The sequence below is a fragment of the Castor canadensis genome, chromosome 10 (genome assembly GCF_047511655.1).
Source record: "Castor canadensis chromosome 10, mCasCan1.hap1v2, whole genome shotgun sequence".
Classification (NCBI taxonomy): Eukaryota; Metazoa; Chordata; class Mammalia; order Rodentia; family Castoridae; genus Castor; species Castor canadensis.
This window is the reverse complement of record NC_133395.1, coordinates 113796454-113811391: the sequence shown is the minus strand read 5'-3', so window position 1 is coordinate 113811391 and position 14938 is coordinate 113796454. Positions and strand designations below refer to the sequence as shown.

The 14938-nt window shown below is 41.2% G+C and overlaps 1 protein-coding gene across 4 annotated transcripts in view; it reads right to left on the bottom strand.

Annotated features, from left to right (window-relative positions):
• Positions 1-14938, bottom strand: part of Cacna2d3 (calcium voltage-gated channel auxiliary subunit alpha2delta 3) — a 903262-nt gene that overhangs the window by 91326 nt on the left and 796998 nt on the right. For all 4 annotated transcript variants that reach the window (XM_074043965.1, XM_074043966.1, XM_074043967.1 and 1 more), the window contains 2 exons: positions 8389-8450; positions 7238-7282 (listed from right to left, as the gene is read on the bottom strand). In XM_074043965.1, the coding sequence (XP_073900066.1) occupies positions 7238-7282; positions 8389-8450 (107 nt within the window). The remainder of the gene's footprint in view (positions 1-7237; positions 7283-8388; positions 8451-14938) is intronic.

Here is a 14938-nt window from a genome sequence, read left to right as displayed (position 1 = left end):
TAGTGATTTGATGGTTTTCATTTTGCAGATAAAAGACACTAGCAAGGCACTTACCCTCCATTCAAAATAAGTGTTCAGTATAGGAGTGGACTACATATTCAGATATTAACTACCCAATTCCTCATAGTTGTACAAGGAGTCAAAAGTTATCATAGCCCTGTCCTCAAATAACTAGTTATAAAATTACTTCTTGCCCAAAGATCCCTAACCAATTAGAATTCTTGCAAAACCTTTGTCTAATGTTGTAAATATTGGGCAATACAATATAGGAATAAGGCAAATCAATGATAGAGAGCATTTGAGAATCTTGGCATGTCATGAAGTCCATTGGCACTTCAGGGTCAGTCAGAAGTAGACACATAAAGAAGGAAAAAAATCCCCACAGCTAAAATGTAAGAAGTGTTTCCAAAAAGAATGATTTTAAAAGCAAGGGACCAAGGGAAGTTTCTGGGAAAACTGGTCAGGCCCTTCACTATATTTGACCTTCTTTGTAATCACTCTGGAAAAATCAGATATAAAAGATTCTATATTGTGCCATTTTATAATTTTATTGGAAACACCAAATGCCTGGCTCCCAAACCCGACTAAGTTTGTTTCTTTGTTTGAAAAATAGGCTACAGTTATAACTATAACCTGGATTTGTTAAATAGCTATTTTCACAATTTGTACTTCAGAACAAAGCCTCAACAAAACTTTTCATTATTAGCTGTATAAACATCCGTATCTTTCCCTGACGTCACTTCTCGGATAGGAGGACCTTTGTGCTCTTGGCAGTGGCCAGCCCTGGGTGGCCACTGGCAGACTCTTTTCTCAGGTGTGTACCTGATTCTCTCTTTCTGGAGTGGAAGAAACAGAGGGAGAGTTCTAGAACCAGGGCCGAGGTTGTTTCAACATAGAACTTAGAAAACCAAGCTGTAAAATGGAGGGTGGCAAGCCTGGGAAAACACCAGATGACAAGTAACACACAAAGAAGTTTTTCATAAAACATGATTGTCAGGAAGAAAAAGATAAGGAAGAGGAGGGAAAGAGAAAGGAGAAGAAAAGGGAAGTGGAGGAGGAGAATGGAATGGCAATTAGAGCCCATCCAAGCCTTCCTTTTCAGAGGTCAAGTAGGTAATTATCCTCTGAGACAGAAGAGAAAACTGAGGCCCAGAGGTAGATCTTCCCCAAGGTTGTAACCACAGCTAAGCAATCAAGACTTGAACCCAGTGCTACATGACTTCAAAGTCCACACTCCTGATATTGGCTGACTCCTCTGCCTTCCAGAAGACAACAGCACATAGTTAGGGTCTCAGGGTCCAGCCTACTCATAGAAATCTTTCTTTGTTGGAAAAATGTAATCCCTTAACCTACAGAGAGCTAATGACAGATCTTGTCTGCCTTAGTACCGAAGGTCACTACAACAAATGATAGAAAAATCAGCCAGACCAGCACCGTACCAAGTGCCTGGGGTGTTACTCTTATGGCTACAAATAAATAAAACAAAAGCAACTGGTGTTAAGTCAGTTTGGTAAGGTAGTACTGATTACATTTATAATTCGTGGGCTCCCAGAGCACAGAGATTATTAAGCTAATATCTGAAGTCAAGATACTTCGTCTGACATAGCTGAGAGGGTTTCTATATGTACCCACCACCTGCTAAGAAAAAAATCTATGGAAGAAGACAAACAAGGCTATAATAGGCTAGACTTTAAAAGTATACTTAATGATCTACTCATTGTGTGGTTAGATTAGTCTACATCCTACCAGATGGGGATGGGAAGAGGAACAAAGAAAGGCTGACAAGACCCACGTAGGACAATGTGCCTAGGCTAACATTCCTCCAAAAGTGCCTCATATTGTGCTCCAGCATGCTGGACATGCACTGCTGGGCACAGGCCAGGGAAGAGCATTTGCTTCTTCTATACTGAGAAAATTGAAATGCATGAGAAAATGACATTTCTTTTTTGGACCATGTTTCTAGTTAACAAATTTTAAAAGGTACCTTTCCCTCCTTCCATTAGGATTCTAGGATGAGAACTGGAAACAGAGAATATGCCTTGTTAAGTTTCAATTTTAAGGTTATGCTGAATATAAAATATTTGGTCATCTTATTAAGCAAGAAACAAGTACTACCAACAATGGGACTGATAAATCTCTGGGAAAGTCATAGGTCAAAAGTTGGTTGCTGTGTCACTAATGTGGACCTGGGTCACTGTATCTGAAAGGTATCATTAAGTTTTCATTACAGGCAATACTGTGTTCTCTACCTGTAAACACTGAGAGGCAAATTTAGTGACCAGATGACTTCCTAAACAGACCTACCCATCAACAACCACTTGGATTAAATTACTACTGAGAAGTGCAGTAGAGTGGAATCAGCCCACTGGATTAAGGGAGCAAAGGACTGAGCATATGGATCAGCCAGGACAGAATTAATCAGTCTCATCAATTGTTTCCTCTACATCACTTTACAAATACATAATATTCAATTGCCTTCCCTACGCTGCCCCTCCAGTGAAAGGAAAAAGAGGAGATATATCTCAAGCTTTCCTTCACTCTGTTACTTTTCCCCAAATTAAGCCCAGCATTTTGGAGGATGCCTGTCTAACATTGGGTCCCCCATTGGCACTAACAGACTGAAGGGCTTGGAGAAGGTGGGGGTTTCACATTCTGATGTATATGTAAGTGCCTACTCCATGGCCATCTTTGGCAAAACAGCTCAGGATGAGGGTGTTCTTAAAATGTGGAGATAGAGAAAGGGAGGGGGAGAGGCAGAAAAAAGTTGAGTTAAAAAAAATTTTTTTTTCCACAATGATTTGCTGATTCAATATTGCTCAGAGAAGCCCTACTATGGTCCACAAAGGCAGATACAAGTGGTTAAAGCCCAAATCCCATCATGGGAACTGGGTAGTTATATCCTGGAAGAAAAGGATGCCAGGAGTGAGAAGGTACAGGGCCAACTACCAGTGTTAATTGAAAGGCCATATCAGCGTAAGACTAAGTGACTGGCTTTAGGATCAGAGGCTCTGACATTTGTTATCACTGTGACCTTGAGCAAAGTCTTTGAACCCTCTGAGTCTCAGTTTCCTTCATGGAAGGGAGGAGATAGCAACAACAACCCCACAGGGTGATTGAGAAGATTCAGTGGGAGGTAAATGCTAAGTGCTGAGCACAATGCCTAGTGAACAGTAAGTCCTCAAAGAAGGTGTGCTCACATTCCTTCAGCCAATGATGCTTGGATACCTGCTAGGCTTTTATCAGCAACCTAATGCTACAATCCTATAGTTTCTCAGGAAGGGAAGTGTTTACACAGCTCATAGAGGTCTTTGGAGGTAGGCTGGCTGAGCTTTGGTGCTTTTTGTTTTGGAGAATGCCTTTTGCTTGGAGAGAGAGGGAGACAGGGAATGACGAAGAGAGGAAGGGAAGGAGGGAGGGAGGGAGAGAGAAATATCTTTCATTTTCATTTGATGAGACCTGAGTCTCTGTGTCTCCTGCACACAAGGTGTAAAGCTTCATTCCCCTTTTCCAGGTCTCCCAATCTGATCCCTAATATTTCAGCTACACAACAGGCTAACCATTCCTTCCCATCACTTGCTGTACCTTGCTGTATCATTTGTTAATAAGTCAACTATCATATCAAAATACCATCTTTTTGAAAGAATTTATGACAGAGGAGTCACTTTGGAAAGATGTGCTTGGTAGGACCACTTATGACCCTTCCCCTGATAGCTATTTAAATGACCCTTTCACTTACCTACTGGCAGGGATGGGTGGCTCCAATATGGAGGTACCCAGCTGCTTGGATGTAGCCCTGCTCCTAGTCCTGTCATAAAGCAAGGCATCTTTCATGTGTCCAAGGAAATGCCTATAAGGACTCTAACAGTCTTTTGATACATATTACTAATCTCCATTTTTCTGGAAGAGAGAATAGAGCTGAGTTTATTATGAAGTTCTTGATCCTCTCATTTCTCCTGCAATGCCTCAGTAGGGGACAACCTTCTTCCTTTTCACTATCTTTGAAAAATACTATTGCTCTCAACAGGAAATGGGGATTGATGAACAGGTGAGTGGGCAGAGAGAGTGGCCACGGTGAGGAAATACTAGCTTGGTTAGGCTGAGATGGGAGGTAGACATGGCCTTCCATCTTCCCTTCTGTCCTGTTTGCTTTGACCAAGTCTTTTGCCTCAGTGCCCTTGAAGGGGCATTCTCTGCCTACAAAGCTCTTCTTATACTTCAGACATTGTCTTCAATGTCCTTTCTTCCCCCATCTTCCACTGACTTCAACTTTATCTCCTCAGAGAAGCCTCCCCTGACCAGTGTGTGTTGGTTACTCCATAGCACTTACCCCAGTTAGTCATCAAATATGCTTGTCTCCCTGCTATCCAATAAGCTCCAAGTCCTCGTGGTCAGCTATGAAGCACCAGCCCCTAAGAAGGTCTCAGTCAATAGCCTTTGAAGAAGTGAGTGATTGAGTATATGAACTGCCATTTCATGGGCCCTGAAGTTAATAATTGCCCTGGGTAGAATGGAGCTTCTTCAAAGTCTTTGGTCAGCCCTATGGTCAGGTCCTCCAAGTCACATCACTCAGGCTCTGACTGGGCCAATTAAAAGTGCACTCTTATAGGGTGAGAGGGCATCTGCCACATCAACCCTACCCACTAGTCCAGTGGCTTGTCTCTTGACAAGGTCCAGGGAGTACACTGATTGGGTGACACAGGAGTGGAGGAGACCTAAGGCAAAGAAAATCTGATGAGTCTGAGGGAGTGATCCAGATCTTCGTATAGTGGAGAAGCCAGAAGCATGTGAACTTAATGAGCTCCATAGTTGTTTTTAATGGGGACCTGATCACTTGAGGACAGCTGGGGATTGGAAGGACAAAGGCCTAATTAAAAGTTATGAAAGGAGAATGACACTTGAAAAGAGTCTACTGGAAAAATGGAATTGGGTCTTGGTGGGAAGACCCATTTAAAACAATGGCAATTGGTTACCTGGAGCCAAAATTTAAGAGTCAAAGAGAAAAATTATTGGTAGTTTCAAAGTACAAACTGAGGACATTTATGCATCAAATCAAGTTGAAAAGTCAGGGTTTAATTTTTTCCTTTTTTTTTTTTGGTAGTACTGGGGCCTCTTTTGCTTAGTTATTTTTCAGATAGGGTCTCCCATATTTGCCTAGAGCCAGTCTTGACCATGGTGCTCTCACCTCTGCCTCCCACACAACTGGGATTATAGATGTGAGCCACCATACCTGGCTTAATTTTCAAAGTATATGAACCTTTAAATGACATTCTCATGAGCTTCTCCCAATGGCTGTGGAAAACAGATCATTAGTAGTAACAAGGGCATCACAGTCTGCACTTACTGTGCCCAGTGTGTGTACCATTGTGGTCTGAGGCTTCAGATCCCAGTGAACCACTAATCTAAGGGAAGAAAAGTCTTCCTTCATTTAGACCTAACATGTATTGATTGTGTATATTTGCTAGCAGCTATGCCATGTATTTTTTTCATATCTTTTCCTGCTCATTCTTTACCATTACTCTGTGAAGTGTCTATTTCTAGCCCAACTGGGTAGTTGAGAAAACTGAGGCACAGAGAGTTTCATAAAATTGTCCAGGTAACATGGCTTATATTTATTTTCAGAGTTATAATTTGAAGCTCATTGGTCTAATTCCATACCTTTATACCATGCCACACCACCCATGAAATGAATTATTGAACAACAGATGTACACTGGAGGTTTCCAACTAGGGACCCATTTCTATTTGTTTTTATATGAGGATTACTGAGACAGTGTGAAGTGTAGGAAGATTACTACGTCTAGCTTTATTTATCAAATTATTTAACCAACTACCCATCTATCTAACCAATCAACCATTTACCCACCCACCTACCCAACCAACCAGGGAACCAACCAACTAATTAATCAATTAACCAACTACTCAAACTACTATCCATCTCACCAACCAACTAACCAACCAGTCAACTGTGGTTTTGTTACTGTAAACTAGGGTTAGCAGTTGAGCCCACTGTGCAAGTGAAGAGCTTAACACATGGCCCCATTGATTAACCGCAAAAAAAAAAAAGCACTCATTCTTGAGTTGTGGTTCTTGAGCTGAGCACTGCAATAAGATAATTCATATTTTAAAGCCAGAGGGAGCTCTGAGGTCCACTTGGCTCTTCTATGAACAATATCCCTGAACTTACTAAAGGGTGTTGATCAAAACTTGACAGGGTGCTTTTTCCTAAGGGGAAAAAAATCATTTTGATCTGATGATCAGAAAAAGTTGGGCTTTCACTGAAAATCTAATTGGCTTTTACTCTTTGGAGTGACTTACACAATGATCACCATTATGATAACAATTTTTCTTTTAAACTGGCAGCCAGACTGTTGGAGACTGAGCATTTTTTATTTTAACTTTATTCTAGACAATCTTTTGTATTTATGTGATTGTTTTTCCTTTGCCTACTCTTTTGAAATCTACTTCTAATCTGTGTTTTCTGGCTTAAAATTATGTTTGGTTAGGATTTCTTAAATCCTTGCGGTATCCAAAAGAATTATAAATATATGATTATTCATAAAGTGTAGTTTATGTATTCACTAATGTTTAGCTAACATGCAGACAGAAAGGATACCTAGGACTTGCTCTAAAGCATGGGGCAGAGGGGTCACCAGACTGGATGTTTTAAAAACATAAGTCTGACTGATGGACAGATTTAGGGCTCCAGAATATTTTTTTCTTCTATTACTGACATGCGAGATTCAACCTCCTTCCAAAAGACACAGAGGGAGAGGGAGAAGGAAGAGAGAAAGAGGAGTTTTAGGAGAAAAGCACTATCCTAGAATGAAAAATTCTGAGTTTCAGTTTTCAACTCTAAATTTGCAGTTTCCTTATTACATGAAATTAATGGAGTTACTTTATTTCCCTCATATTCAGTTTTCTTATCATCAAAATGGGTCAATAATTACTACCTATTTCACTGGGTGGTTATGAGGAGGTAAAGAAGCTAAGACATGGGGGGAAAGCTTTGAGAATTATAATGTGAGCTACAAATGATAGTCATGTCTATTAATTCCTATAAATAAGATGTCAAAATTCCAATAGTGCTGTCCAAACTATCTAATTGAAGAAAAAAGAAACAAAGCAAACTTTTTTTTTTTGGCGACTGGTCCAGAGCAATGTGTCAGACCTGGCTCAGCTGATAGTGGCTTTCCCTCAGTCAGAAAGTACCATCTATCACCTCCCCTTGACCACCTTACCTCATCATCACAGCTGATGGAGCATTTGCCATCCAGAGAGGCGCACTGTTGGGGGAAGGGGTGGAAAGTAAGGGGAACCATGTTACTGGGGGCATCCCAGCATCTGCTGTGGCTGCTACTTAGCAATCAAAGTCATAGCCTGTGATGCAAATAACAAATTTCATTCAAAAGGAATGTTTCAAGATGAGACTTGGCTGTGTTCTTTAGAATCTGTGTCGACTCCAAATAGTAATATAAAAGACATATACAACACTTTTGGGAGGGCTGGCTCTTTTCCATCTATTTTAATTTATGTTGTCGTTCAATATTGATAATATCTTTTTAATTCTCAAGTCTTTTGGTAACAAGATATATAATTATGTAATTATTTAATTTAAAATTATTTCCCAATGAGTTAAAAAAACTTCCTGTGTTCTTAGTTTATAGTTTCCTAAAGTATTATAATTTAAGAAATGATAAATCACCCTTATCCATGCATCCTTGGATGGGCATCTAGGTTGATTCCATATCTTAACTATTGTGAACAGTGCCCAATAAACATGGGCATGCAGGTATCTCTTTGATTTGCTGAGCTCATTTCCTCTGGATATATGCTTCCAACATTTACAATTGGACAGATGAATGCACTTAGGCCATTTCTGCTGAATTACTATGCAGATACCACTGAGCCTTCATAGTGTAGACAGCACAGCAGTGTGGGAAAAAAATGCCCCAGACACTCCAGGGCAGAATAACCCAGAGAAACCGCTTGGCTAGAGAAGACAGATATAAAACCCAGTCATTTGAAAATCCGTCTAAACTGCAATAAAGAGATTCAAAAGTAAATAAGCAGGCCTTACAATGAGATTAAAAGTCACAATGAAAGCCACACAGCCCCTAACAGTAAAAGATAACTCTTTTTTTGGAAGGACAGTATCTTGATCTCACAACTCACTCTGTTCCTAGGAGCAAATTCCCTGCTTTGGCCAGCATGTGCTCTCACGCTGACAGCCCTTTATTTTACAGTGAAATGAACGGTAATCTGAGAAGCAGGCAGTTCATTTTACAAACATTCATCGGAAATCTGGCACATTTCTGCTCCAGGTATCCAAAGGGGAACACCTGTATAATAACAGTGTGGCTAATACTTGAAGATGCTGATTATAACTTACCTGTCTGCTGGCAGTCCAGAACTTCCTTTGGAAAAATTCAAGTTTCATCTGAATGCCTACAGCTGGGACAAATTATAAATAAAACAAAGCATCACAAATCCCTGCACACAATTATTTAAGATTGTCATTGAAAATTACTCATCAGAGTTAGAGACTGATATAAGCATATCAGAACAAATTTACAGTGAAACATACATGTAAGACATTTTTTTCTTCCAGGTAAGGAACTCTCAAGGCTATCTGTACTCATAAAACTCTTGATATAAAACAAACTGAATGCAGTGCAGATGGATCTTGAGATATGTCACTTTCAAGTTTCTAAAATTCATATACTTACAATAACCCTTTCCCCAACACAAGCTGAAATGGGGTAGGGGATATACTCAGAAGATCAGTATTTCTTCAGTTCCTGTGTCAGCTATTTCTGTATGCATTTGAATGTCTTAAATACAGATTGTGCATGTGTTTTTGAACTATAACATTGGAAAAGCACTTGTCATGAGGATGGTATTTGGAAGAGAGTCATTTCACTATGATGTGATTTAGCCTCACTGGCCCCCTAGTGTCCACATTTCAATGTTTCTCTGTGTCCAGGAACTCTGGTGAGATTATGTAGTTCTTTGTAAAGTTTCCTAAAGCAACAGTGAATGCTGGCTCTGCCGATAGAAAGGTACCAAAGGAAAGAGGTGAAGGAAGTGACTTGAAAATTTGGCCTGTGGTGTTTGGCTGAACATCAGAACTAGGACAAGAACAAGTTCTTTATATTTTTCTCCATGAAGCCATGTCAGCATCATTCAGAAAGTTAAACGGTCAGGGCAAAGATCTCATTAGATGGTTATACTTTAGAGGAGTTCAAAAGCATAAGACTCTGCTGGACTCACCATGGGGAGGCAATTTACCCTGGTGCAGTTTTGCAAATTTGAGTCTGTTGCAAACAACCTCCCCAATTTTTGCCATATGTGCATACCACCAGTATTGTTAGTTATCTTTCCGTCCTTCTTTCTTTTATTGAAACACCTATAGTAATTTCAACCTAAATAATAACACTCATCAAGAGAAAATTGCCCTCATAGACTCCTAAAGTTTTGCCAATCCATGTGAGACCTTCTACGTAGATTATCATCGTTCTGATGGCTTCAAGAATTTGGAGATTCATTAACATCTCAGGACTATTGCCTTAAAACTATCAAGTGCATTTCAATTTCCTAAAGAAAGTGTTGCAGCAAGCCCTAAGAGCAAAGGTTATCTACATGTATACATTTGAAGAGACTTGCCATCAGCATTTGAACTTGGAATTTCAGGCTCTAAGACAAGACTAGAGCCAAGCAGGGCTGTACTGTGCAGAATGGTAGGTGCCCATCCTGCTTTGCTCTAAGTGTCTTCTGTTTTTGGAACCTAAACTGCCCAAAAGGAGGGGCCTGTTTTTGCTCCCTGTGGGACTCCTGCCCCAGGAAGGTGCCAAGTATACAGATGATCAACCAGTAAAAGTTTGCTTAAAAAAAATCTTCCAAGATATAGTTAGCAGTTACAGTGAAAAATGGAAGAACAACAACTATATGAGTTGTAAACACCTAAATACACGGTTCTTCAGGAGTGCTTCCCAAGACATTAAAACCTTATGATAAAAATAGTGATGTTTGGGTGCCTTCCCTTTCTCAGTCCAAGTCCATTTCAACCAGAATTTCTGGGTGTGTGTGTGGGGGGTGAGGGTGTAGGCATAGGTGATTTTCAAAGATGTATAGCCAGGGTTGAAGATGGTTACTCTGTAGTTTTTAGTAAACTGACTATCTTGGATGTAGTATATAAAATAAATATTTCAGAGAATAGATGAAGGAAGCTGACTTTGGAGTCTGATATCTGTTTGTAGCATTTCAAATAAATCCCATCTCTTTCAAACTGCCTGACAGGTCAGAGTGCAGGGTACATTAGGGTCAGCTGGGATTTGCTCCACTGCATCAGCAGCAGAAGGGACAGCCCTGGGCTTCAGGAGGGCTTGGGACAGGCAGGGTCAGGCAGCAAACTGACTTCAGAAAAGACAGCCTCCACATGACTGTAACAGCCAGTAACTGGTATCCAAGAGGAGGAAAATGGATTTCTCTGTTTTCCTCTGTGTGTCTTTCTTTAGAGCTCCCCTTTGGCATTGTTCCTTAGCCTCCCTCACAAGGATGGAAGTCAGAGAATAATTCTAAGGCCATGTCTCAGGGCCAAGGTCAACAGCCATGGTAAGCTTCAAGGCCCTACAGGACAAAAGGATGAGGCTTTCCTGAGTTGCTCCATGGCAGCCTTTCCATGGTGTTTCTCCTTCCAACAGTCTAGAGCTTCCCCCAGCTCTCACGTCACCTTTTGAGCTCCTCCATCAGCTACCCTTGCCCTTTCTGAGCACCTCTCTTTCTCTGGTGGGGCCCCGTTTTCACCTCCCTAATGAAGCTAGCTGCTCCCTCCAGGGTGTTTATCCATCTCACATACTTGGAGTCTGCTATCATCTGCCCCTGTCCATCCTGTACCCAGCTCCTCGGGGCGCTTTAATCTTTCCTCATGAGTCAGTCCCTCTGTCCCATTAATCATGTGGGCCGCTTCTCTCTGATCTCCCTCCAGCGGGCTGCATCCTCTCCCTGGTCCTGATGCCCTAACCTAGACACTGCTTCCCTCCTCACTCACTCCCTGTCTGGGCCAGGCAGCTCCTGCCCAAGGGCTCACAGAGAGTCCTGATTGCAATTGGTCTGCTTGGTTTTGACCTGGCTGTGTTCCTGTTGGCTGTCCCCCACTACCCCCACCCCACCTCCAGCAGCAGTGGTACTGGCTTCAAATCACACATGTGACTCACAATATTTTCTTCTGCAAGTGAATATACTTCTCTATGATTCAAAGACTCGCAATCCCATTGTTAGGAACGAAAGCATACTCCCTTCAGCGTCTACTTAAGGAGCTGCTACACAGTTAAAAACTGTACTAGAGGCATAAACAGAGAACTGTGGAGTACCGAGTTGGCCTGAGGGAGTTGGAGGGAGCTTTGCATATTGTAAGGCTTGGAGATCTGACTCACAGCAAAGTAAGAATCAAGAGAAGTTGGAGGACGCAGAGAAACTAAAGCAGATACTTTAAAGCAACTGAGGCCAATAGGAAAAGGGGACCAGGAACTAGAGAAAAGGTTAGATCAAAAAGAATTAACCTAAAAGGTAACACACATGCACAGGAAACCAATGCGAGTCAACTCCCTGTATAGCTATCCTTATCTCAACCAGCAAAAACCCTTGTTCCTTCCTATTATTGCTTATACTCTCTCTTCAACAAAATTAGAGATAAGGGCAAAATAGTTTCTGCTGGGTAGTGAGGCGGTGGGGGGGAGAGGGAGGGGGCGGGGGGGGTGTCAGGGAGGGGGTAGGGAAAGGGGGGGAGAAATGACCCCAACAATGTATGCACATATGAATAAAATAAAAATTAAAAAAAAAAAGAGAAGTTGGAGAAAACAGCATGGGCAAAGGGTCAAAGCTTCTTACAAGACCACCATGTGTTCTGAGGTTTGAGAAGAATGGTGAAGGGACATGGGTGTGCAGGTGGAGGTCAAATGACAAAAGGTGTTGAATGTCAGGCTAAGGCACCAGAACAGTAACCTAGAGATCAGGAATTGGCCAAAGGGCCAAATCTAGCTTCTTGTTGTAAATAAAGTTTTATTGGAATACAGCCATGACCACTTGTTTACAAATGGTCTGTGGCTACAGGGACAGAGCTGAGGAGTTGAAACAGAGGGAGACTGTCCTACAAGGCCTAAAGCGTTTACTAGCTGGCCCTGTACAGAAAAAAAATTGCTGACATCTGCTAAGGGTGCCATTAAAGGTCTGCCCAGAAGTAGCAGGATCAGATTTATATTTTAGAAAGTCTACTTTGAAAGTTTGCAGAGGAAGTGCTAGGCAGAGGGCCCAGGCAGTGGGAGACTAAAGAATGGGATGTGCATGCACAGGAAATCAATGTGAGTCAATGCCCTGTATAGCTATCCTTATCTCAACCAGCAAAAACCCTTGTTCCTTCCTATTATTGCTTATACTCTCTCTACAACAAAATTAGAAATAAGGGCAAAATAGTTTCTGCTGGGTATTGGGGGGGGAGAGGGAGGGGGCGGAGTGGGTGGTAAGGGAGGGGGTGGGGGCAGGGGGGAGAAATGAACCAAGCCTTGTATGCACATATGAATAATAAAAGAAAAATGAAAAAAAAAATAAAATAATATAAACAGCTACCAAAAATTTTACAATAAAAAAAAAAAAGAAACTAAACTCTCCTAAAATCAATGAACAAATTAAGAAATGGGCAACTGAACTAAATAGAACTTTCTCAAAAGAAGAAATTCAAATGGCCAAAAAACACATGAAAAAAATGCTCACCATCTCTAGCAATAAAGGAAATGCAAATCAAAACCACACTAAGATTCCACCTACCCCTGTTGAATAACCATCATCAAAAACACCAACAACAACATGTGTTGGCAAGGATGTGGGGAAAAAGGAACCCTAATCCACTGCTGGTGGGAATGCAAGCTGGTACAACCACTCTGGAAAAAATTTGGAGACTTCTTAAAAATCTAAACATAGAACTGCCATATGATCTAGCAATCCCACTCCTGGCGATATACGCAAAGGAATGCAACACAAGTTACTCCAGAGGCACCTGCACACCCATGTTTATTGCAGCACTATTCACAATAGCCAAGTTATGGAAACAACCAAGATGCCCCACTACTGATGAATGGATCAAGAAAATGTGGTATCTATACACAATGGAATTTTACTCACCCACGAAGAAGAATGAAATCTTATCATTTGCAAGTAAATGGATGGAACTGGAGAACATCATTCTGAGTGAGGTCAGCCAGGCTCAGAAGACCAAAAATTATATGTTGTCCCTCATATGTGGACTTTTGATCTAGGGCAAATGCAACGATGTGGTTGGACTTGGATCACATGACAAGGGGAGAGGACATACGGGAGATATAGGAATAGGCAGAAAACCCAAAACATGAAAGTGTTTGATGTCCCCACTCCAGAGGAACTAATTCAGAAACATTAAAACAACAGAGGTTATCACGAGCAGGGGATCAGGAACCAATGTAAAGATCGGTTAGAGTTGCATCAACATGAATCATAACACATGGGTACATGAAAGCAATAGTAGGAAAATCTCTGTATAGCTATCCTTAACTCAACTGGCAAAAATGCCTTGTCTTCCTTATTATGCTTATGTCATTTCTTCAATAAAAGTAGTGATAAGGGCAGAACGGGACCTGCCTGGAACGGGGGGGGGGGGGGGGGGGGGGGGGTTAAGTGTGGGGGAGGAGGGCAGGGTGGAGAAATTACCAAAACAATGTTTGCACATGTGAATAAATGAAAAAAAAATAAAGAAAAGAAAAAGGAAAAAAAAAAATAATGGGATGTGTTACCCACTAGTGCATTGGGCTCATTATTTCTTAAGCATGAAAGTGATTTAAAGTACAAAAAACCCAAAACAAAACAATAAGAAACCCTGAAAAAGCCCACCATTAGCGTTACCATTTTCCTGTTTTGTGCTATGTTTTTCCTTTTCAACTTTTATCGGAAAAAACATTTTTACTTCAGCAACTCCTACTCCTGTCCCATCCCCCATAATCTAAATGGAACCTGAGATATTTGTCATGCCCGTCTATTTTGTTCTTTCAAACAACATTTCAGGCCATAATAGTATATTCTGCTTCAAGTCAGTCTTGCTAATTTAATAAGGAAAGCAAGGATAGAAAATGCTTTAGTGAAACCCAAGTCCCAAGGAGAGTGCAAAAAATAAAAACACCATTCCTGGGGTTTGAAATTTTTTAGACAGTCCAGAAAATCATCAACATAGTTCCCTGGAGTTTGTGGTGCTCATTTCATGTGATTATGGTGCTCCAATGCTCCCTGCTAGGAGCTAGGAGTCTGAGAGACAGAGTCTATCTAGACTAATAATATTTATTGGTACCTTACTCACCTCCTAGGAACTGAACAGATCTCAAAAAAAAAGTATTTCATAGGATCCTTCTCAGTGTGCCCGAATAGAGTAAGTCTCCCAGGACAGTAACCATAGCAAAACACCAAAATCATTGCTAAGAGAATTCCTACCCTAGACCCTTCCACATGAAGTATTAAGTATCCCAAGCACTACAGCTCTTTGGGTTTGATTTATCCAGGTAACTGCTCTTCAAACTCAATACAGTAAGAAAGCTTGGGTACAGATATTCAACTTAGGAACACAGAACAGAGACCTTCAATGGAGTATTTCCATTAAGACTTTCTCCTTTCCCAACCTTCTAACTTCCTACCTTCCTCCCATGTTTGTCAGAAACATAGTATGTGATAGTGATCAAGACACAAGAGACACAACCACCAGGGACTGGAGGCTGAAATCACTGCTGCATTGTCAGACTGACAGAGGCCACCACAGAGCATCATTCAACTATCAGGACATATATACCATTTGACTTACAGAATGTCTACGATCACTTCACTCAAACATAGGGGACAAGCAGCTGACCTCCAATGCTCTGATGTGGCCA